Source organism: Strix aluco, chromosome 14 (assembly GCF_031877795.1).
Source record: "Strix aluco isolate bStrAlu1 chromosome 14, bStrAlu1.hap1, whole genome shotgun sequence".
Lineage (NCBI taxonomy): Eukaryota > Metazoa > Chordata > Aves > Strigiformes > Strigidae > Strix > Strix aluco.
Window position 1 is genome coordinate 21,122,845 of NC_133944.1, and position 25,275 is coordinate 21,148,119.

The following is a 25,275-nucleotide window of genomic DNA, read 5'->3' on the forward strand; positions in this document are numbered from 1 at the left end:
AGAATCTGACATATGTTAATTCTTCAAGAAAGAGCAGCAGCAGCACAGGCTAGAGGAAGGAGGGAGAGGAGACGGGAAATCCAGCCCTAACGGAAAGGTCTGGGATGCTGCCAATATTTTACATTCTTCGTGACACAGTTTGCTGCTGGCTCCATTGCCTGATGTGATTACTCCGAGAAAAAATTGGCCAGTGCCTTCACAGACCAGTGCTGTCAAGGTGGCTCTTGGCTTCCACTCTGCCTGCAGCCAGCACCCCTGCAGTCACCAGGAGCCCCGCAAGCCCCCGAGTACCCATGTGGAAGTTTGTTATTTCTTTCTTCTGCATTTGGTGATATTATCTGCAAGAGCACTGGCACACTTTCAGTCCAGATCTTATTGACACACAGACACGAGGGGAAAAATATCTTCCTAGAGGAGTAGAGAAGGTCTAATGTGCATTTTAGTTTCAGAATAGATCTGCTAAATGATTGCATCTCGCAGCATAGCTTCTCTGGCCACTAGAAGAGCAAAGTCTCCCCATCCCCAGCTTCTCACAAACACTGCACTGGGTTAATAGAAAATCTTTTCTGAGTCAACATGGTTAAACTAGTGCAAAAGCTCTACATGCCCAACCTTACATATGTTTCCACCATGCTTATATAAAGTGATCAGTGATAAACCGATAAAAATCTGGTGTGTGGATGAAGCGAAATAGCTGGATGAGCCCATCACAGGGCTCCTCCACTGGAGCAGCTGTACTGCGCCCACCAAATGTAGAGCAGCTCCTTACCACTGAAAGCTGAGAATCAAACCAGAGAATCACATTGATTTCTCCCTGCCCCCGTGTTTGAAACCAAACCCTCTCCCTGGGCTTGCTGCTGAATGCCGGGTGCTAGGGCTGAGCATGCCTGAGCCCACTGCACTGCTCGGGGGGGTGAAGATTGTATGGCCTGGGTTATCCACGGCAAGAACAGATCCTCCAAATGGCAGCACTGCTATAAAGGGTGATGGTGCCATTAATGGACCTTGGCTTGCCTCTTTGCTAACTCTGCAAATAACTTCTGAGCAGCGGAAGTGTAAGTAAATAGATGCGAAGCATATAAGAGAATGTATTTCTTTAACTTACTGAAGTCGCTGAGAAGCATCAAGGCAATTTTTAAAAACAGCTCAAGCAATTGGGGGCTTAAATTCTGTCTGTCTCTACAAAGTTTATTATTTCTAGCTGTATTTACAAATCCAGATGAGAGACTCTCTAGAAAAGCAGATCCATTTAGTCTCTGTAGCAGAAGTGTGCTGGGGACTCATAGCATATAGTGGAGACCCAGGGCAACAATGCTACTGCATTTGCCATAATTCAGAGCTTCCTCAGGTCACCAAGCCCAAAAATGTAAAAAAGCAACCAAAATCAGGCCCAAAGAAAAAAGTTTCCTTCATCCACACTTCATTGACACAACAAGAGCCCTTGTTTACTGAGTACTTGTAAAAAATACCGCTCACTTTTCGTGTCTCTGAACAATTTCATACATTTGGCCCCAGAAGATGGAGCTGGAAAAACCAGGACCCTTTGAATCAAGCAGAAACCTGTGCTCAGGTTCCCTGACGCATGCTCAAGCAATACCCTGCTGCCGGAGCTGGTTCCAGCCTCTATTTTCTCAGCACCTCAGTTTGTTGATTTGTAAAGCTGGTAAATACAGACCAACCTCCAGGCTTGCAGAGCTCCTGCGTGGCTTAACCATTTGTCGTATCAGCGATGTCAGAGCTGGGATGGGGTAAGGGTACAAGAGAGACTGGTAGAGGAGAGTTACAGCTGCAAGGGTGACGATTGCCACGTTAATAATTAGCATCCGTTGCCATCAGAGCCTGTCAGGCAGATCCAAGCAGGGATGAAAATGCTGTGCACTGAGCCAGCATCTCCAGTGGGTTTGTGGCTGGTCACTGAGACTTTCCAGCTTCCCACCACCTGCAGGGACTAGCGCAGGCTCTTGGAGCCAGGGAAAACTGTCATTTACAGCAGGGTCTGTACATCTGGCAATGGAAGCTTGTCTTCTTCCTTGCCAGATGAGAGCCCAGACACTTTGCTTTGCCCTTTTGCACAAACCTGTTTTGGAAAAGAGAGAGAAAGACCACCCTGCAATGAAAACTCACATTTTTTTCCACTGAAATGCACTTTGTTCCCAAAGCTAGACACAGCCTGCACCAGCTCCTGGAGAAGACCTTACTCAGTCGTTTCACCGAGCAGCGTACACACTTGTTGCCTGAGGGATTTCCAGCCCTGGAAGATGCTCACACCTGCCTGAGCAATGGACTCCAGGATGTGGTTACACTTCTGCCACTTTGGGGGCTGCTCTTTTCCACCTGTGTCTTGAAAAGTTCTGCCTTGCCATCACTCATTGCAGCTCAGGAGCCGAGCTGGGCAGAGGCTTTCATAGGAGCCCCATAACATGCCTGCCAAATCACCCTGATGTCTGCCTAAAGGGAGGAGATGAATAGCAACACTCCTGTCCTGGTCCTCTTGTATTTTAACAAACACATACCATCTCAATGAACCTCAGAAAACATGCTCCGGAGTCACCTGCATTACCAGGAATCTTTTCCCATCTCAGTGGTCCCCTGACAACCCAGTCAGGATCCCAGATCCAGCTGTAAACATGCCTTCCCCCCATGGCCAGCCCCTTCCCCACCACCTCTCCCCTCTGCAGACCGAGCAGCGCCAGGCAGGAGGTTTGTAGAGAAACCAGGAGTTCCGAAACGTAATCCTGAACAGATGGCAGCTCTAGCCATGCAGCCTCAGAAGGGCACTTTTAAAAGTAAATAGCAACAAATGTTTTGGTGTGTAATGCGTTGAAATCTTGATCTCACACAGAGCTGATTTTCTTTTTTTTTTTGCCTCTCTCAGCAGTGGCAAATGGCTGAGGACAAATGCTGCCGAAAAGAAAGGAGGAGGAAAAAAACCTCAATCAATTAAATGTTTTAGAAACAATTGTGTTTCAAAATCAACAAGAAGAATTCATGAAAATCAATCCTAATTCAAGAGGGCTGCACTGATTTGTTCATCTTTCCCTTTCCCTGCCTAAGCAACCAAAGCAATAAAAATGATAGCTCCATCTCAGGCAAGGAAGCAATTGAAACTTCAAAAACGTTCAACATCGGCTGATGAAGCTTGATGCAGTCTCCATGGCCTGAAAGCTAAATATTCTGCAAGAGAAGCAATGTACCAGGCAGATGAGTGGGAGTTTCAGATAACTCCTACCCCTTCGGCTTCCTTCTCTCAACAAAGCCAAGCAAACCAAGGTAAGATTGTCCTGCCACAGGGGAAAAGCAAAACTGTTTGTATCAGCAAAGGCACTGCACAAATGGGAGCTGCCTTAGTTGCTCTTTGCCAGTAGGAAATGGCCCCTCTACTCTTACACTGTGCTCACTCAGGGCCACCACCACAGGGACATCAACAGGGCAAATCTCCTGGCAAGGAAACCTAGGACTTGCCATGCAGATCCTGCTACACCTTCCTGAAATGCCACAGTCACAGGAACACAGTCAGCATGCCACAAACCTGCAGTTCTTCATCTCATTGCACAAAGTTGCCCCAGGGGAAAAACTTCCTGGGAGACCCAAAGTGGGGGGTTTGGGCACCTGCTGCTCCCTAGACCTGGTCCCACCTAAGTGTCACACAAGGAGAAAGGCACTTTTCAGGCTGTCAGCCTGGCACGGGGGGTGCCTAGGAGATCACGACCAGGTGTGTTGATGTTGCCCTGAATAAATGACATTTCCACCAGAATTTCCGACCTGAACACGGCGGGGTGGGGCGCGTCCCTCTGCCAGGGTTTGCCCTGCTCTAAGCTGACCTGAAGTCATGTGAATGTGATTCCCGCAGCACCTAGCCTTGTGCAAATAAACCATGTCTAACCACCTTCAGACAGCTTCCTGGCAGCGCAGAAAGCAAGCAGAACCACAGCAGGGCACCCGTACCCGCAGACTCACGTCATCTCACCTTGGCCCTGCTGACAATAGCTACTGAGTTTTGTCTTGAGACAAGCAAACTCAGACCCAAATGTGGGTTTAAAGGTATTTGGAAGATAAAAGCTTCCTAGATAGCAAGAACATACTCCCAAAGGAGGATTTCTGTTTAACAGGCAGCAACAGCACCCTGTGTCACTGCATAGCAAGAGCTGAAATAGTTAATCGCAGTGGAGATTGTTTAGCTGTGGGTCACAGACATCTTCCCAGCCATCCCCAATGATCTCTAAAAGGGAGCAGGAATCTGAGCCAGGAAACAAACCTGGGAATAACAGTGTGGAATGAAATGGGGAAAGGTAGTTAAGAGAGGAGAAAAAACCTGGAGACAAAACATAGCAGGAAGAAAAGAAGAAATGTAAAACACGGTCTGGAGACATCTGAGATCTGCACAAGTTAAGATTTTCTTCAGACAAGGCTTTTCCACTTCTCTATAAAGTAATTAATTTTGTGAGACATCCATCTGCCTGATACAAACGCAAAAGTTATTTGGAGACACTCCATTGTTCTTCCTATGTGTCTAGTGGAACCAGACAGAGATTTTAGGAGGGAGCCAGTAGTGACCTACATATCCTGCTGTGGTCATAACCCAAGGGATTTAGACACCACTTGATAATTCTGTATATATTTAAGGATTCAGTGCCCTGTTCTGCTATTCCCTGCAATGTATTCCTATTACTGCATCTTGAGCAAATGCTTGAAGACTCGGCATGTATTTCTCCATAGCACTGCAACAGAAATTGTAAAGAATATTTTTAGGGAACGGAGCGGCCCCTTTCAAGATGGCACCTGGGATTCGGGGTTCTCTTCGTGGCCCTCCTGGCAGTAATGTACAGCTTAATTTACTTCTTGTCTTGTATTCCATAGGAACACGCACTGCAGTTTCACTGTGGCTCAGCAGAGGCCAGGATCTGAGAATAAGACATGGGGCTGAAGTTCTTGCAAGGAAAGAGAAAAACAGGCAGAGATTAACGTTCTGCCAGCCCTTGCCTGGACCAGCCCAGCGACACAAGCCTGTGTTTGTACTGCCTTTCAGTGCTGGCATCACCCAGCAACCAATGATGCCATCTGCTCTCCAGGGAAGGCACAAGAAGCTGACTGAGTATCCCAGGGCAGGATGACCTCCCAGGGCTGTTCCTGACGTGGTGCAATCAAGGGGTGTATCACTGCGTGATGTACTGAAGGGTCATTGCCAAAGTCAGCTGGCTCATCTGCGCAGGTGGGAACAGTCCTGCCTGTCCGACCGAGCCTTGCCCTGGGTCAGAGGGTGAGCAGAACAACCCGTTTCCCCAGCAGCATAGCCACACTTACAAGGAGATTTTTCTTTCCTCAGATATATCCATTATATCTGTTAATTTAGCTGGGATTCACTGGGCATTATTTGCTGTAGACTTGGGCAAGAGATTAAAACTATTTATTCCTGAGTCAGCCAGTCATATGACCCATTTGCTACAATGGATAGAGGAATTACATGACCTCACGACTTTTTTTATGTCAAAACTGCCCAGGATATATCCTCAGTTCCTTGTTGGGCTTTGGTTTGATTATTTTGTAATCACGTGCTAAGGTACACATGGCTGATGTGAGGGCAAGGCACCTTTTATTTGCTTGACAACACTTCTGGAGCTGAGCAGCCAGAGATCCCTCCTGAACCATCCTCCTCCTGCTAGGAGTACAGGTGCAATTGCAATCTGACTTCTGAGATATACATGCCTCTGGTGTTGAGTTCATGCAGGTCAGGGCTGCCCTGGGACAGAGGAGATCTACGGTTGCCACATTAATCACTCCACAATCACTATTATCAATAAGAATAAATGGCTGCTAGGTCACCCTTAGTCTCTGCCTCAGAGAAAGCACATTTTAATTTTTAATGTTGAAGGCAGTGGACTTACATCCAGCCTGAATTTTCTCTCAGTACCTTCATCCAAACAACTTCCAGCTTTGCACACAGAGGTTAAATCCTACCACATTTGTCTTCAGTACTTAAAAAAACCCTCTCATTGACCTATTTTGTTCTTCATATCAAGCAAAGCAAAGGAGGGAGGGTAGAAATAAACACCATTGTTGTGTATATGCTAAGGGGTCATCTACATTTTTCCAAAGGTGATCTACTCAACAATCAAGAAGATATTAGTATCTTACATTTACACAATGCTCTTCATGCCAAATATGAAGACCAAACTATAGGATTATCTATGTCTCATGTCTCCTCCTGTTGAAAGGTGGAATAGGGCAGGTGTTTAATAATTCAGTGTAATCGTCCCCAACAGTGTAGGAGGTGAAGAACACGACATTCCACGAAGAAATCAAGGAGAGAAAAAGCAAGAAGCAGACAGCTTAATACTCATGCGAACTATAGATGCAGGTTGCCAGAGATCCCACCCCAACATCCAAAGCTCCTGGACACAGTTCTGTTGGGAGGTCAGGGAATTCATGCAGTACGTTTGAAAAACACTTCTTCAGCCGCAGAATAAGCGTTTTCAGCCAAACCTGAGATCTTCTGGTCCAGGCAGCAGTCAAATATATCTCAGATAAACTGGACTACTGCAGAAGGCTGGATTCTTCATGCTGTGACAATGCATTTTTCAACATCTTAATCATTAATGCAGAACTCTCCTGAGCTGGCCAGAGGCTAAGTTTCTGACACCACTGAAATCAAGGGGAGTTTCGCTGCTGCCTGGTGAGGCCATGGGAAACAGCCAACAGCAGCCCCCTAGGGAAATGCACTCCTTTTGGTAAGTTTTACAGTATTTCCTGGCCACAGTCAAACTCGGGGGGTAAGGATGGTTACGCCGTGCCAGACTGATGGGCTGCCCAGCCCAGTCTCCATGATTCTCACCGAGGCCAGCGGAGGCTGTGGTAGGAGGCTATATGAGCAAGGCACACGTACAGCAGCCCTCTTCTCTTGCACTCGCAGCTCCTCACGGCCCGTCACTGGGGGACATCTTTGGCCAGAGCCAGTAATTCTGTGTATTTAATAACCTTTGATAAATCTTTTCTTCATGACTTTTTTCTTCCTGCTTTTTGAACCTGGATCAGGTTTAGCATCCAGCCAATATTTTGATATTAACTGAGTGCACTGATACTCCAAGTACAGAGTTTGCTTCAGGTACTGTTTCATCCTCGACTGAGATGTCATTTTCCCCAGTATGACCTTCTCAGAATAACACTGCTTGTTTCGCATGTGCAGAATTTGTTCTCCCCCATTCCCTCCCGGTGAAAGCAAGTCCTTGGCTTAAAGCATTGTGAGGGATGCTCATGAAGGTTAACTTCAGCCAAGGACAGCCAGCCTTTATAGTCTCTCTTCAAAATCAAAGGTGAGAGATGATTCCCATTATTCATTCTCCACTGGAGGAGCGTCTCTTTTCCTACAGTGATTATAGCCTCTGTCAGCTAAAGCTAGCCTTCGTGAATCACATCAGTACTTACAATCAGGAAGCTCTGCATGACACTGAAATAACACTTGGTAAAGCTGATGCTTATTTTAAATATTTTAACACATATTTCTAATAGAAGAACAATGTGATAATTCCATACAAAAAACCACTGAAAGTTTTTTGAGGAGAAAACGAGCAGGAGTTGTATGTAACTAATGGTATATTTGTACTTGGAGTTAGCTTCTGAGGGCTGTGAAGTCAGTATACACTCAGATTTTCAGGGACTGAATTAGCATTCCTCTATAAGATCACTCATCAGGACTACTTGTGTGAATGAGAGCTGCAAGGTTTCTGGATAGCATTTATATAAAAACAGGAGTATTCCTGTAGTGCTGTAAATGGAGCTGCTTAAATTGTCTATCCAAATCTTGCATCTGATGGCAGTAGCTGAATGAAATGACACTTGTATGCAATCAGTTGCAGGTTTGAGCTCGAATGCTTAATGCAGAAGGTTAAGCCTGGTTTCACCAAGACCAACCAATGAGCGATTTTCCCACACAGAGGAATCAAGGCTATGCCTCTAACCAGCGTCCCTGGATTGTGGCAGGAATTGTTTCATTTGTACTAAGTCACCACCCTTGGTATTGTGGAAATAGGAATGGTAAAGGACTGATGGGGTCCTTGCTGTCCTTAAGCCCCAAGCCAAGGTCAGCTACCCCTGTCTCATTTTTGGCACTATCTCACCCTTGCCTGAAGGACAACATCGTACAGCTTCAGTTTCGGGTTTTTCAAAGTTACTACTGCACCTGCTGAATCATTCATGCTATTATAAGTTTCTTACTGCAGAAAATGGATAGATGTAAGCTTCTTCCCCACTTCTAGTTCTGTTCCATTTAGGTTCTCATATCACCACTGAAGTATGGATATCCACACTACCGAACAAGCAGAAATTGAATCGGATGCAGAAAATAGTGCATCTTTATGTAAACCTGCCCCCAACAATGAAATACCCACAAGGGAATCTGTAGTGATTGCTTCTCAATGATCAGCAGCAAAATAGTTACTCATTTAGCTTCTGATTTTTTTGTAGGCCTGCAAGCCTTTCTCTTTATCTGCCATGTGTCCCTGAACCCCTAGAAAAGGGAGAACACTGACACTGAAAAGTTTCCTTAGAGCTGGGAAAGTCACTGCAGAAAAGCCAGAGGAGTTCACACCTCATTAAGGGTTATTGACAAGTTCTTTCTCACTTTGAGAAACTTGGGGCTCTCTGCAGACTTAGGTAATGTCCTATTTCAGGCCACACAGTAAACTTCTTTTCACAACAAGTAGTAGAAACCTTCAATTTCCCATTAAAAAACCTTTATTGTGCAGAACTGATGTGGATCCTTGGGAAACCGCTGGTGTGAGCCATGGTACCTAGCAGTGCTTTCATTCAGCTTCTGTCTTCTGGGAGCGGTAGACAGAGCAGCTCCAAGAGCTCCTCCAGCCCTGGTACATGCAGTTCTCTGCAGCTTCCCCAGCAGATCTTTTATCTGGCAGTTACTTTCCCCTGATACATCCCGATATCTCTCTGTTCTCTCTATTGCATGAGACTTGAACACAAAACTTTCTAAGGTTAGTTCTAAGTATGTTGAAGACAAGCTGTTGTATCTCTCTGTCATACGAACGTGTTAACCACTGCCACTCAGATGGCAAACGTTTCTAGCCCCATAAGCCCTAGCCCAAAAACTTCACCTAATTCCAAGACAGGAGCTGTCTGTGACTCCCACGTCCTGTAGTTAATCATCATCCACCCAGATAGGCATGAAAAACTAACAACAAAAGCAGGATTTTCAGCATTTCTCTAAACTTGGTCAGGCTGTCCAGCTTCTTGACACCAAGTATACTGCAGGTCATATTCTTATCCACACGCTATTTTTCACTGGTTGGTTGGTTGGGTTTTCAAATATTGATATCTCATCCTTGTTTTGATGCCAATTTTCCATACAATAAACCCACCCCACACCTTCTCTTCCCTTAATACTGGTGTCTACTTTTCCAAGTCGCTAGTCAAATTCTAAGGTGTTTCCTCATTTGATTTGCTGGGGTAGAATATATTTGAGGGGTATGCAGTGAGTAAGAGTGAAGTAAGGATATTTGCAATTTGACCTAGTATCTGTGCATTTCATTAATCCTTCCTCCATCAACCACTTAACCTTTATGGGCGTTCTTACTGCCTCTCATTGTATTGATTTCTGTCCATTTCTCCAATTTAGTGAGATCATGCAGTATTTTAAACCTGCCTTCCACTGCATAACTAGGTTTAGCTGGGGGGTAATTGACATCAATTTAAAGAATGAAAAATTAGGCTGAATATCCGGGGAAAACTTTCTAATGGTGAGATCTGCTAGAATGCATTGCTGTCTCTCCATGGGATTGGTGGCCATTCCATTAGCATGTGCATTAAAACCGTTACAAAGGAATATAAGATTATAGATTGGACAGAACAATCCTGAAGTAGGAGGGGAAAGACAAGTTGTAAAGCATTGCAGCTTGCCTCCTGTGGCCATTTCATCCTGGATTTGCCACACTCTTTCTTCATATCACCCACCAGTTCACTGAGAATATGCTGAACTAGCAATATCAACTAATTACAGGGATGGGATCCAATATGATGCTCCCTCCAATATTATTGCAACTTCAGTTGTGGTGGTGGGAGTGTTGTGGCAGCTGTAGGACTTTAAGTCAAAGATTCATCTTTCTTGAGGCCCACTGGGTAGTTTTCCCACCCCATTTTACTATCTCCTGGCATCTGTGACTCATGCACTGGTGGCATCCGAGAACACATGCTGGCATTGGTGGCAGGGGTTTGCAGCTGCTCCCCGAGGCCATGTCTGGACTGTGAGACCTAGATGGGCTCCCTAAGCCCCAGGTCGATACGCTCCCTGGCTCCCACCTCACCACACCTCCTGTGTTTCTATGTGAAAGAAAACAAGATGCCTGGGATGGAAGAAAAGCCAACAGTATCCTGGGCTGCACCAGGAGAAGTGTGGCCAGCAGGTCCAGAGAGGGGATTCTCCCCCTCTACTCTGCTCTGGTGAGACCCCCCCTGCAGTGCTGTGTCCAGCTCTGGGGGCACCAACATCAGAAGGACACGGACCTGCTCGAGTGGGGCCAGAGGAGGCCACAAAGATGATCAGGGGGCTGGAGCACCTCCCCTGTGAGGGCAGGCTGAGAGAGTTGGGGGTGTTCAGCCTGGAGAAGAGAAGGCTCCGGGGAGACCTTATAGAGGCCTCCCAATACTTAAAGGGGGCTACAGGAAAGGTGGGGAGGGACTCTTGATCAGGGGTGTAGGGATAGGACAAGGGGTAATGTTTTAAACTAAAAGAGGGTAGATTCAGGCTAGATATAAGGCAGAAATTTTTCTGATGAGGGTAGTGAAGCACTGGAGCAGGATGCCCAGAGAGGTGGTAGATGCCCCATCCCTGGGAATATTCAAGGCCAGGTTGGACGGAGCTCTGGGCAACCTGATTAAACTGAAGATGTACCTGCCCATTGCAGGGGGGTTAGACTAGCTGACCTTTAAAGGTCCTGCCAACCCAAACCATTCTATGATTCTATGACTCTAGGAAGAAAGCCAGAGCACTCTACAAACCCCCTAACCTGCGTAGTCAGAGCCTGGGATGGTGAGGTGTGCTGGAGGGCACATCTCTCCCCAGCCTGGATGCAGCCAGGAGAATCATTAGAGATACCCATCACCCGCAGGACAACACACCTGAGACCACAAAGTCATCATCTATTCTACAACATCACTTTGGCTGTCTGTTTCAAAGGCATCCGTCAGTTCTGTTACCATCCTCCACCTCTTAAAGAAATTACTATCTGATTAATTTTTCTAGCAGAATGGTTGAAAACTGATTGCAGAAAGAAGCCTGTTTGTGCCGAGGCACAGATCAGAGATACAGGAGAATAAGGACTTTGGTTTAAAATACACTGCTGACTCCTACGTTTGTAAAGATAACAGTCCAAGCAGAAACAAGCCTGCCCTGTATGCACCTTGAGTGAAATAGTTTAATTGCAGGAATGGCCAGAAAAAAGGTTCTCCTCCCCACCTTTTATGGAGCGGTTCTGTCATATTTAAGGAAAAAATAATAATCTGAAGTTGTTACTGACAGCAACCACTTTTTATAAAAAGAGGACTTCTGTCAGCTCCTGAAAAATGGAAACATCATTTTCAGCAACAAAACCCAACATATTTATCTCAAAAGCCAAGTAGGCTGGTACATATTTTGATTGTTTGGTGGGGGAGGCAGGCTTTTTTCTTTTCAGGTTCTTGAAACTTGTCTGCCATGAATAAGCAGATTTTTCAAAAAATGAAATTTCCCTCTAAGAAAATTTCAAAGGAAACATTTCCATCAGCTCCGCTCAATTAGCAGCAGCATAAAAATGGCTCAAAAATGGTTCAATTTCACAGCTGGTCCCCTGAATCTTTCTGAGAGCTGAGAGAGCAAGGAGAAGACCTGCCCATTTCTGATTTTCCCTTAAGAAAGAAATTAGCAGATATTCGTAGTGACGGGGGTATGGGACAAAGTGCTGAGTGCGAACTCCTCACTGGTCAAGCAGAAATCATTTTCTCCATGGCAGGAGGTGCAGGCTACAAATTTGTCAGATAACGAGTAGCCAGAGGCTGATACAAAGACTAATTCTCTTAGTAAAACCCTTGGAGAGTATCCCAATATGACTCCGAGGCTGGCAAGCTGCTTGAGAAGATGGGAAGTAAATGTAGCCATCTCATGAGGACACTGCCTCTGGATTTCTTGATTGTGCTTTTCCTATACGGCGCTTCTCATAATGCCCTCTGGCTAGAACCATTGAAATGAAACTTATTGATTGAAATTCTGATCCTATTGATTTTACACAAAAGATTTGCGCAAATATGAAAGAGCAGGAACTGCTCTGTAACCGCGCCCATCTCCATTTATTCCCTGCTGAACACAGGCGGTAGGCTTGCTTGTCCATCTCAGTCCCCTGAGCTTCCAGAAATAAATTACCCAAAATTCAAATATTCAGTATCTATTAGCTCACAAATGTGCGGTAAATATTACTGGTCCCTGAATACACTAGTATTATTTATGAGTTCCCTTTTGCTGTCTTTTGTCTGCTTCTGTCTCACATCTCTTCTTTTACCTCGTTAACTACACACCATGTTTTTCCCCTTCATTTCAGAGATGTGGAGGGAAAATGGGAAGAACATGTTCTGGGAGGAAGGCAGGATGGGAAACAGTGCTGGGAGGAGATGATGTTTGCCTGGAAGGAAAGCGCTGGGGAAGTCGTGCTTAAAATACTGTAAGTGCTACTAGAAATTGTATTACTACCCCTAATGGAAGGGTCCTGCATATGGGAACTGCAGAACTCAGGACAGCAGGTCAGAATATCCCAGAGGAGGCAGTGAACAGAAGTACGAAGTGGAAAACCAACACAGTGTGAGCACAGGGTCACGCGCACTCAACACCACAAACACCAGCCCGCTGGCTTCCCCGAGTCCCTGCGAGGCAGCCCTGGCACAGCTCAGACCCAGCATTTCCTTCCCACCACACAGGGATGTTCCTGCCAAGCCTCCTGTAGCCATTTTCTTTTTGGCAGGGAGGTAGAGTGGGCTTTAGAAGCAAAATCAGCTGCCTCACCATTCACATCTAACAACCAAGCCTCCCTTTGCAGACTTCTTGTTCGCTGAAGTGGTGGGTGTCCTTGCCATTTATCAGGCAGCAGTCCTTGATTTTCTTCATTTTAGTTTGATGCATTTTAGCTTCCTGCGCTCAACACTTCATTCTTTCCTCTCTAGATCTTTTTATAGTCAGACTGTCATCTATCAATCAATGTTATGGATTAAAGTTGAATATATCGTGACTTGCCTGGGCCAATACGAAAGCATTTTAAACAAAGTCTTATTTATTTGCCCCACTGACATTTGTTTTAATTCTCTATTTCAAACCTTGTGAAATGGTAAAACCTGCCAGGAAAATTGCAGGGTTTTAGCTCGCTAGAATTCCTAAATAATTGTAGAATGTCGTGGAATGGTTATGGTGAGAAGGCAGGTCATCTGGTGAGATCTGTGATTGCACTGCAACACAAAAAAAACCCCAACCCTGTTAATTACACTGATGGAAAACACCATCCAAAATGGTGGTGAAACGATGCCTTGCATCAAGCATGTAAACGATGCCCATCGCAAGTGTTGATCGAAGTGATCGAACCGCGAGGAGCTGGAGAAGGGCCCCTCGCAGGTTGCACACGCCGCACCGCGGGGCAGAGGGATGGGCGGTGCGCGGGTGCAGGAGCTGCGGGTGACCGGCCCGGCGTGCGGGGGGCCGGGGTACGGCAGCCCGGCCCTGCGGGGAGCCCAGCGCCCGCGTACAGCCGCTGCCACCGCCCCCGGCCCCCCGCCCCGAGGCGCTCGGCCCTGCACTGCCGGGCCAAGGCCGACCCGCGCCCCGAGTCACCGGGACGGGGGGGGTGGGGGGGAGGCAGAAACCCGAGTCACGGCCCCTCCCGCCCGGGTGACGGCAGCGGCCCGAGGGAAGGCGCAGGAGCCGGGTCACGACCTCCCTCTGACCGGGGCGAGGGGACGGGCCCCCAGGCCGCGACCTCCCCCCGCGCCGGGCGGCCTGTGCAGCCCGGGCCTGGCCCCCTCGCGGCGCCTCCCCTCAGGACGGCCGCGGAGGGGCGGCGGGCGCAGGCGGGCCCTCGCCGGGACCCCCGCTCCGGCGGCCCCCGGCGGGCCGCGGCGGCCAGGCGCGGCCACGGGGACCAGAGCGACGGCGGGGCCGGGGCCGGCGCGAGCATGCGCGAGCCGCGCGCGTCACGGGAGCGGGCGAGGCCGGCGGGAGCGCGGAGCCCCGGCGCGCCCCCTCCCTCCCTCCTCCCTCCTCCCTCCATCCCTCCCTCCTTCCCTCCCTCCCGCCGCCGCCGCTCCCGCGCCTCCATTCGGCTCCGCCGAGCGCTGCCAGCGCGCCCCGCCGCCGCCCGTTAGAGACCCGCCGCCCGCCCAGGAGGGGAGAGCGCGACAGCCGGCAGCACGGGAGAGGGAAGGACCCTCCCCCCGCCGCGAACCCTCTTCCTCCTCCTCCTCCTCCCCCGCCTCCGCCTCCGCCTCCCGGCCGGGAAGAGCTCGCCGTGCCCGCAGCAGCCCCGCTGGATGCACTGAGCGCTCGGGCGCGGGGAGAGGGGCAGGAGGGAGCCGGGAGCCCCGCCGCGGAGGCGCTGCGCTGCCCGGAGCCTCACGGCCATCTGCTTTAATTCTTTTATTCCCCCCCCGCCCGCCGGTGGCTGGCTTTGCCCCTGCCTCCTCCTCTCAGCCCGCGGGAGCCAGCCGAGGCGGCGGCGGCGGCGGCGGCGGCGGGGGTTGCATTTCCCCCCCCCCCCTTTTTTTTTTTTAAATTTTTTTTTTTTTTTTTTTAAATTTTCGTCGTCGCCATGGGATGTACCCTGAGCGCCGAGGAAAGAGCCGCCTTGGAGCGGAGCAAGGCCATCGAGAAGAACCTGAAGGAGGACGGGATCAGCGCCGCCAAAGACGTGAAACTCCTCTTGCTCGGTGAGAAGCCGCTGCCGGCCCGGTCGCCCCCCCCCCGCCCCGTACCCCGCGTCCCCCTTACCCGCCTCCACCCCCGCGCTCATCCTCCCTCATCTCTCTTTCAACAGGGGCCGGAGAGTCGGGGAAAAGCACCATCGTGAAGCAAATGAAGTAAGTCCCGCGGGGGAACCGTCGGGGGGCGGCGAGTAAACGGCGTTAATGGGAGGGAGAACGGGGCGGGGGTATCGCTGAGGTGAGGGAGGGCCGCGGGCGCCATGTTTACCTGAGGGGACCGCGAGGGCGGGAAGGCAAACGGCGGGGGGAAGGCCCCGCCGCCGCCGCTCCCGCTGCTGTTCAGGGCCGTTGTGGTGCTGAAGTGTCGCCGGCGGCCTCGCCCCGCGGCGTGGGGCGGGGAGGGGGGGGAAGGTGGGCTGCGAGCGGCCGCGGCCGCTCGCAGCCCACCTTCCCCCCCCTCCCCGCCCCACGCCGCGGGGCGAGGCCGCACAGATGTCCCCCTGAAGCGAACCGCTGTCAGTTAAGCTTAATGTCGGGGTGTTCCCTGCCGGCTCTGCGGATTGAAATCAAGGCCGAGGTGGGGCTCCCCGCGTTTAATTAGACGTTACTGTGCGATAAACCACCGGTGAAAAACCCCACGGCACGGTCTGTTCCAACGCGTGACCGTGGCTGGAGTCATTGCGTCCCGTAGGAAAGCAGGTGCAGCGCTGATAACGGGGTGGGGGTACTCCCCGTGGCAATGTTATTTTATTTCCCCTCTCCGCTTTTTTTAAAAAAAAAATGTATAAATCTAAATAATCTAAATACCCCGGCTTCCCACCGAAACAGACATGACGGGCTGGTTCGGAGCGGGCGCCATCACGGAACAAGCCCGGGCGCTGGTTCAGGGTCTGGATTTGGGTTGGGGAGAGGCGCGGAGCGGCCGCTGCCGCCTTCGCGGTGCCGGTGGTTGCAGAGGGATCCGTGGCGGGGAGGGGCCCCCCCGGGGACCGGGGCCCCCCCGGGGGACCGGGGTTGCTTAGCGAGGGGGAGAGGCGGCAGAGCTGGGTGTGGATGGGGCGCAGGGAGGGGGGTGCGGGCAGCGCTCCGCAGTCCCCGGAGCGGGTGCCTTTGCGGGGGGCCGGGGCTGCGCCGGCCGGCGGGCAGGTCCCGGCGCGGCTGCGGCTTTCAGGCGGTTCGCGTGGTGGACAGCGCCCAGCGGGGACTCGAACCGGCGGCCCCGCTGCCCCTTCGGCCCCGCTCGGCTCCTCCCGGCGGCGGCCGAGCGCCGCGCTCGGCTGCCTTCGGAGAGCGCTCGGGGGCGGGCGGGGAGAAGCCGAACGGGCTCGGAAATAGCCGAAAGGGCTCCTCGCCCCTCGGCGATCTGTTGCCCGGCGCTCCCGTGGCCGCCGCGGGGTTTGCGTGTGCGTGCGCGGGAGTGGGAGTGTGCGTGCGCGCGGGCGCCGCGGGGGCAGATCCGGGCCTTCAGCCCCGCTCCTCTCCAGCCAGAGTGGTTTAGCGGGTGACCCGGATATTTCTGAATCAACTCAGTGGCCGCTGTGTCCGGCCCTCGGGGGTTCACAGGGAACGAAACCATCCCCCCCGGCGGAGGCAACGCTTTTCCCAAGGCACTGCGGGGCTGGGCGGTCTCGCTGCGAGGAGGCGCGCCTCCAGAGCACGGCGGTCTCCGCAGCTTTTCCCTCTGCCATTTGTGTACCCTACTTCTGTGACGGCTCCGAGCTTCCCCTTTCACGGTTTGAAAGGGGGCTTTCCACCCCGACAGTCTGATTTCGGGCCGGGGTGGGGTGGGTTTGGTTTGCACTTATTTGTGTGCAAAAGGTGGATCAGGGGAGACGTTACTGCAGATGAAGACCAATAAATTATTTAATCTGTAGGAACTGCTTTTGCACAAGCATGCTGGAATGGCGGGCGATGGGTTTTGGTTGAAGGGAGAGGCTGTAGGTGCCACCACAGCGGTGCAGCAGCGCATAACACGCAGTGCCCATAGGCGGGAGGGCAGGCAGTGACCACGCCGGCTTACACAATTAGTGGACAGTGACTCTTGTTTTCCAAAGAGCAGAGCTCTTGGTTTTTTTGAAGCAAATTGCGCCGAGATAATAACCTGTTTGCTGGACTAGATCAGTATGTTGAGGACTGAAATATACCCTGGTTTATATATATATCTATATATAAAATTTATGTATGTATATATATATGCATATATATTTTTTTTCCATGAAATAGTCCTTAAAGTAACACATGCTAGGCTTGCAGCGTTGTACCTGACTCGAAAATGCCGAGAAGGCTGCTGTGGTGAAAGGGCTCATAGTGTCAGAAGCTGGGAGGCGTCCGCCAGTGTGGAAACTCCAGTGAACTGTGGGGAGGCTGGGGTGGGGACGGCGGTGTTGCCATGAGCACGGCAGCAGGCACCGGAGAGAGCCGCGCAGCCGCGGGCACCGGGGAGAGGGATGTGCAGGGAACAACTCGGGGAAATTAACATTTCTGAAAATTAATTTAAATATAATGTAGGCATTAGCATTTCACCTGGTCAAGCTCCATTAGACAAGCTTGCTGAGAACCTAATGAATTCTTAATAAAGATTAAATCGCATGTTCATTAGATTTTGATGAAAGAGACTGCTATTTTATTTTTTTAATACTGTGTTATTGGTGTGCTTCTAGATAATAAATTTCATCCTCATGAATGGCTAAAGCAGCTTCACACTTGGATATTGCCTTGAAAAGAAGCACAGGAATTTGTAGGCAGATGAGAAAATGCTAAGACAAAGGAACAGAGAGCAGACATTGTTGCAGAGGACTAATAACAGGTTACACACTGTCCAGTTAATCCTTGAAATATTAGGTAGCAGGAGAAGAAGTGACAGGTAGGAATTACATTAATTTGAGAGTGGAGCAAGGATGGGGATTAGGATTTGTGAAATTAATTAAGGATGTTTTAGTGAAATATTTGGAGATACCTTTCAGCGGGTGATCGGGGAGTTATCCAGCAAAGAAAGAGGTACTGGTGAATGGCAGAGAGGTGGAACTGGAGGCTAGTGTGTACATCTCAAACAGTGGCAACACAGGCTAGGAATGGCACTTTTCTTAGCACCCAAGGTCATTTTGACACCCTTAACCCTTGTGCTTTGTCTACACCCATCTTGGCTGATTAGGTTTGCTTGTTATTTTTTCACAACCAGACCTGCAGTCCAGATACTTTCGCCATCCCTCAAAATGCAAGGTCAGGGTCAACTAGTCAGGGGAACAGTCCCAAAAGGCACGGTTGTGCTGTGCAAGCCAATGAGACTCCAGTGTGCCAGTGTTCAGAATCAGGCTATGACCAGATTCTATTTTCACTCAGTTTAAACTAAAAACCAGCTTTAACCAAGCAAATCTGGGCCTCCTTTGAAGATCCAAGCCAGAATGTGAGACTTACCAAATGAGACAAATTCATCTTCCACTCCCACCACCCCAGCTCAGCAAATTCATTTTCGTGTAGGACTGCAATGGATGTCAACATTTTTTAGATCTTATGTCTTGAAATAAATGTTGAGCACATGCAGAATTTGGAATATGATAACTGGATTGTAGCATGGAATCAAGACTGCTGTTATTCTAGGATATTTTTGTGGGGACTTATAACTCTAGTGAATGTGTTTGTTCATCAAAAGTCCCAGCCTAGGAAGACACCAAGCATATCTCCGTCTGTTACTGCTCAGCAGAATACTTAAATACGTGCAACGGTCCAGTGGTGAGCAGGGATAGACTGCTCGGGTGGGGACACCATCCGCTGCCATCAGCATGAAGCTTCTAGGGAATTCAGCGTTTAATTGCGCTAACGCAGAGAGGCTGAGTTCGCTGGCGTGGCTCCAAAAGCAAGGTCCTGCCACCTACTCAGCAGCAGCTGTTCTGGATGGTGAGCCAGGGCAATACTTCACCTTCCCAAACGAGGGGTTAGTGATGGCTGGGGCATTTCGGAAGAGACATGGCTTCACCTGCCCACAGAAAAAATCTTGAGTTTGGGGGTTTGGTTTTGGATTTTGCCTCTGCAGAAGCAGCAGCTTCTGTCCCCTGCTGAGCTGGGAGCAGAGACGTGGGTCCAGCTCCCTTTTGCAAGACGCCAGAGCTTCCAGCCCTGCGTGTCCTCCAAAACAGCCGTGTCTCACTTCACCAGCAGTGCTGGCAGTACCTCAGTTGACAGGCTTCTTTGCTGTGCTGTTTTTCGCAAAATGTTATGTTACGTGTGAGAAGGATGGGAATATGCAATCAGGAGAAAAATACACTAGCGTACAATGCTTATCTTTAAATATCTACTATCTTCTCCCCAACAGCCATCAGTGCCAATAGCCGTCTGATATATTGTTTTGACCTTTTTCAAAAAGCCCCTCAAAACAGCCCCAGGTTCTACTTGCTCTCCGTGTAACTGAATTACTTATAATCTAATGAACTTCTTCAGAGTGAGAAGCAGTCCCCGCCCACCGGTTTTACAGCCCATCTCAGCAATTTGATGGTAAATGCCATTGAAACAAAATGATGTGCTGTGAACACCCACTTGAGTGCTCCTTGCCACATGTCTGTGTCTCAAAGCTGTAGTGATTTCACACTTGCAGCCCCTTCCCCCGGGAATACCTCACCCCACGGGGGCTTACAGCGTGGGGCTGCTTTGCGTCTGCGGCGTGTTCCCGGGGAGAGGACTGCAAACTGCCTCTTCGTGGCCTGGCCCACTCCTCAGTGTGGCCTTTCTGTCCTGCGGCACTGGGTGCGGACCCCCACGCGGCCCCGCTGCCTTGCTCCCCTCCAGGAACTCTTTGATCACGGTGTGAGCTGGCAGCCCAGCGGCAGGGACATCACTAGAGCATCAGGTCAGGCAGGGCCGTCCTTCTTCCTTGTCTCCTGCTCTGTTTTCCAGGATTTCTGTGACTTGAGGCCCAAAGTAGGGCAGCGACAGGCTGCGCCTGGGCAGTATTTGAACTGGGTTTCAATAAGCAGGGGAAAGCTGCAGCCTCTCTGACGAAGTTGTGTCGTTCTCGCCCCCAGTCCTGCTCCAGTACACTCCTCTCTGGGTGTGGATATGGCACAGTACGTATGCCATACTGTGGCTCTTCAGACCCCAGCAGAGAGGCAGCTCTGGTGGGGCTGCTCTGGCAGTGAAAGCTGTCTCTGGCCGTAAGCCGCCTGCTGTGGCAGCGCTGGGGTGTAGGGGTGGCAGCTGATCAGTGCAGTGCCTGTCGTGAGGAAGGCAGAGTCTCCTGCCAGGGCGTGAGAGAAGATCATCCCACTGGAGTCTGCTGCAGGAGGGGGCTCTCCCCTCGCTGCAGCTTTTTTCCACACCTCCTTCCCAGGTGCTTTCTTGCATCCCTGGATGCTGTGGGTGCCATGTTCCACGCCCTGCAATGGCACAGCGCAGGGAGATTGCCTCTGAACCAGGCAGGAATGAGAGCTGGGAACAAGAGGAAAGTGAGGCCATACATTTTGGCTTGTAGTTACAAAGGGTAATCATGTTTCCAGCACTTATTTCCTTCCTTTTGGATTATTAATTATGCTTCTAAGCCAAAACATTAACAACCATAGTTTGTTCTTTTATACTTAAGGTTCTTGTTATTAGACTGAGAGAGATTTCAGAGAAAAGCAGTAACGATACTAGCAGGCAAGACAGAATACATTTTGGTTTGGGGTTTTTTCTTTTTCCTTGACAGTTCTTAATTTGTTTCTTGTTTTAGGGACTCATAAAAGTAAAAATATCTTTCAGTGACAACAGTGAACTGCATAGCTTCTCCTCTTTCAACCTAGTTTTAAAACCTTAAAAGAAATTTGCCTGTCATATTCTGACATGACACATCTAGTCCTGTTGGAAATGTTTTAGCAATCTAATGAGATGAAAGCGGTTCTTTTAATGAGCTCTGAAGAAAGAGACAAATCTGCTGCACAAATGTAACTAGGGATCTGTTTTGTTTTATGGCTTGGCTAACCCAGAAGTTGTAAGAGATATTAGACTGAGTCATGACGAATGAAAAAAGGTTGTGGTTTTCCTCTTCAGTCTGTCCTTCCCCATCTGCCTGGGATACAACTTCATATCTGAAGTGAGTTCTCCGGTATGCTTATCTGGGGAATACGGGGAAGATAATCAAAATGGGGGAGGAATGAAAAAGAGACAAATAATGGAGGTGGAGGCACCTTGTTGGCTCTTCTGCTTGGTCTGGTCAAGAGAAAGAGTGAAATGAAGAAACATTTCACTGCTGGCAAAGGCAGGAGCAGGTTGCTGGTCACCTGCAGAATAACAGTCAGGCAGTCAATAATGTCTTACAGACTCATAATTAGCTACCTGTGGTAGAGCTAGTTTTCTTCAGCCACTGCAGAGTTTCAGCCTACCCCTGTAAGTATTAAGCTCCCCTGGTTTCTCCTGGATTTGCAGGATACAAAATCACAAATGAGTGTTGAAGCTGCTGGATTTGCAGCCAGAAAGCCTGATGCAAGTGCAGGGTCTAAGAGCTCCATTTTGCAAACTTCTGAGTTCATTCAACTCCTGCTCGAGCTGTGGGGAAGGTAAAAAGCTTTTCTTACGAGCCAGCAGCAGTTCACAGTGCACAGAAGGACCTGTCCTCTATATTCTGAAGTCCCTGGTTAAACCCTGAGTGCAACTGAGTGCAGAAGACAGGATTTGGACCTTTATTCATTATGAGAGTGTGAAGAGGAGCTCTGGCAGGAGAGAATTGGCAAAACCTTCTCAGATTCAGGTGGCCAGGGTATTTAAGAGTCTTGTCACTCCTCGTGGTGCAATTGCAAATCTCATGAGATTTGCGGTTTTCTGTAGAGCCTGAAATTGCTTCTGTGGAGCCTGGACTTGTGTGATGACTGGGCAAGCTCTGTTTTCAGGGGTTCTTTGCTTAGTTCTCTGTTTTGTTTTTGAAAGAAAACTTCCAGCTCTCCTCACTTCAGAGAAAAAAAATAAATGCCCTTATTCTAGCCTAAGGACTCAAGAATTGGGAGCAAAATAAAAAAACCAGCACAAATGAAGATGAGGAAACCAAATACATCTCGATTGCTTGGTTATTCTTGAAGCCTGAGTCCTTTGCGGGTTTTTTTGCATTAGCAAGAATGAAATGAGCAACCTCATTTATTTCAAATCAGTTTGAATGCTGCTGACCCCAAATCCTGTATTTGACCTCACCAGATTTTGGGCCAAGTTCTTCCTACACTGAAGATGATGTCTGTTAAATGTACAGTTTTTATGGGATCTGATGAATTTCAAATGTTTGCATGGCACTTGGTGGGATACTGGAAATGGCTACGTTTCATTCACAAAAAGAAAACCAGGAAACAAAAAGGTCTGAAAATCACATTTTGAAAAACATTTGCACATTAAACCTAAGGCCATTTTTCTTGCCTCAAAAATTCTTTTATTTCATTTTTAGAGGGAAACACTAATGATTTTTGTCTTGATTTTCCTAATGCTGAAGAAATGCTCAGTTTAATGTAAAAATCCCCCATAACTGTTAATTGAATCATTATTTTATTTTTAAGACCATTCATGCAAATGGCAGATGTAGGGAGGTTGGAGGATTACAGTCCCGATTGTAAGATGCTGTGTTAGGATTCTGCCTAAAATCAGAACATGCAAAAGGCTGAAAAGTGCTACTGGGTAATACAAAGCAAAGGAACTGATGGTGTTCTAGTGCTGAGCAAAAGGGAGAAGAAAGTCCTTTAATCCAAAGCTCATTGTGTGCTTACTGCGATAATAGAATAAAACTCTGATGGAGGCATTTCTTAGCTTACCAATAAAAATGCTTACCCTCCCCAGCTTCCAGGTTAATTGAGAAAGAACTGAGGAGCGCTCTCTCAGAAGGGAGCCCAGCAAACTGTGTAGTAAGCTGACATCACGCCTATTTTCAAATTGCTAATCAATAATATTTTTGACATTGAAAGAGAAGGATTGGCAGAGCTGAAATTGCTTTGTTTTTCTTTATTCTTGGCCATGTCCTGCTCTGCTTGGTCACCAAAAATTATATCGGTTCATCAGCAGGCCTGTCATCCGAGTATAAAACCTGTAAGTTTAAAACAAAGGAGCTGAAGTAACCAGCTTGAGAGAGAGAGGTGAGGTGTGGGTAACATGGAGCCCTCCCACAGAGTTTGGGCCATGGCTATCAGTAACCTTCCTCTCCCCCGTCCAGCCATCCTGTGGGGTTTTGTGTCCTCAGGAGCCAATCTATCATATATTCCATTTGATACAGGATAACTTGTGCGATGTTTCAACAGAAATTCTGCTGGTTAATGTTGCAGGAGCTGCTTTTAGGGAAAGGTTGGGAAACGCCAATCCTAGTAAGTTCACTGAGGTGCTAGTCACTGTTCTCTGAGAAAGCCTAAAGGTGTTGGCTGACCCTGTTTAGCATTGTGGTGTTCAGGGAAAACTGGGAGCAGAAACGGGATCCAATGCTGGTAGGAAATACAGGTTTAATAACAAGGAGAGGGATTTTCTTCTCTTCAGCATGTGACAGGCTACTTTGCGTAGAAATGCAGGGGGATGTGTTTCGCATCAGGAGGCTGTGAGGGGTGTCTCCAGGAGCTGCTTTAGTGAGCAGAGAGGGGCTCAGCAGGCTGTCACTGGTCCAGAAGAACACCCTACTCCAGAAATATCCTGTTCAGAGAATTCATCACCCCAGTGTGAGCACCTTGGCAGGGCGGCTGGGAATGGCCGTTTCACCTCCGTGCATGTCCCTCCTCTGAAACATAACCCCCAGTGCTTAGAACAGTCTGAAAGGCAGAGCAGTGACTCAACATGCTTTGAGGCTCTCCAGCAACTGCAGATTTGTATTAAAAGCTCCTGTCTACAAGAGCATCATCAAGAGCATCATCAAGAGCAACTTGTACACACCATAACAGTCTGGTACAAGACTTGGAGCATTTCTGCATCAGCTGGGAATCGTTACAGAAGGGGATGAGATAAAAACAGGCCGGTGTTGAGGAAAATATCACTTAACTGATAAAAATATATACTACCTCCTAGCAGAATTTGGTGATTTATCCTCTCCCTGTTAGAGCTGATTGGAGTTAGTAGCTCCAATTTTAAAGCATTAAGCAAAAGTACATAGGAAAGGCCGAGTGCACAAAATGGATGTTAGGCAGAGTAATCTAGATAACAAATGAGAGGTTTTATTGCTGTATTTCTGGAGCGGTGGTATGCGGTAGCTCACAGTGATGTTTCCTCACTGCCAGTACAGTGCTCCTTATTCATTACAGCCCTGTTCTTCACTGCTTTGGTAGCGTGGGCCTTGCTGTAATCCACTCCTACCTTTACAGCAAAGGTGGTGGAGTTACCTCATTTTGATGGCTCTCAATTAAATAGTACCGTGTCTGTATTTCTGGAGGAATTTTGTGTGGAACTGGTGCAAGCCAGGTCTGGGTCTCTCCAAAGTTCACAGTGAGATTTTCAAATCACCTGCAGGGCTCTGCAGTGTGGATCTGCATGCCCTAATTTGAGATCGCGATAGCTAAGCCTACGTGAATTCATCATCCTCTCTCGTGCTCCTCTGTGGCTGGCGTGGCAGGGCACGTGCTCCTCCACAGCATGGAGGTTTCTGCTTAGCTTCATCCACAGGAGGGACATATCATCCTCATAATGAGTTTTAAATGGAACAAAATCAGGGTGGCTACTTAAGTAGTGCAGAACTGAGTTTCTGATTCAGTGTATTTTGGGAATCTGTTCTTATTTACTCACAGCCTCTTTACATCTATAAGCAGTGCAAAGTGTATTACAGCAGGGGCGGTTACAGCTTGCTGCAGCTAAAACAGCTCTTTCCACTGGCCAAATAGAGCTCTTTCCACGTGGCCCTTGTGAGAAATTAGTCACTTGTTGGCAGGTTGGTAAGGTGCACTGATGCCCACAGGGTAGATGCTCCTTTCCAAGTTTAAGTGGGGACCCCGTTTCATTGCCTGCAAATGCTAAAATGGGCAGATATTTATCCCGGTAATGTGTGTACACCCCCCGCCCCCCCCCCCCCCCCCCCCCAAACATTGCAGAGTCTTTATCATCACGCTTCATCAGCAACACTAGCACAAATCACTGGGGTGAAAGAAGATTGCCATGATGAACATACACCTCAGAACGCCATCCTACTGTTCATTAATCACCAGTCACCCTTCGGTGATTAATTATTTAGCCAAATTGGACAATTTTTTCCACATGAATGAGAAGATGTTTACTTAATAAAGCAGAAAGCTCCTAGTAGCATGCCCTTGTTTTCCTCAATCTAGCTGTATGATAAATTTATATTCTCCTGATTTACACCTCAGCAAAAAACCCACAGTGCTGTATCAACTTGTTACTTTCAAGGTGGTTGCTCTCTGGCCAGTTCTTCCATGGGAAACCTTA

General features: G+C 48.7%; 1 protein-coding gene across 2 annotated transcripts in view; it reads left to right on the forward strand.

Moving 5' to 3' along the window:
* The first annotated feature begins 14,283 nt into the window (after positions 1-14,283).
* The window catches only part of GNAO1 (G protein subunit alpha o1), a 147,163-nt gene continuing 136,171 nt past the window's right edge, over positions 14,284-25,275 (forward strand). The window contains exons 1-2 of one of the 2 annotated variants that reach the window (XM_074839179.1): positions 14,284-14,937; positions 15,045-15,087. In XM_074839179.1, the coding sequence (XP_074695280.1) occupies positions 14,820-14,937; positions 15,045-15,087 (161 nt within the window). In that variant the 5' untranslated portion in view covers positions 14,284-14,819. The remainder of the gene's footprint in view (positions 14,938-15,044; positions 15,088-25,275) is intronic. The other variant, XM_074839178.1, reaches the window with a different exon arrangement.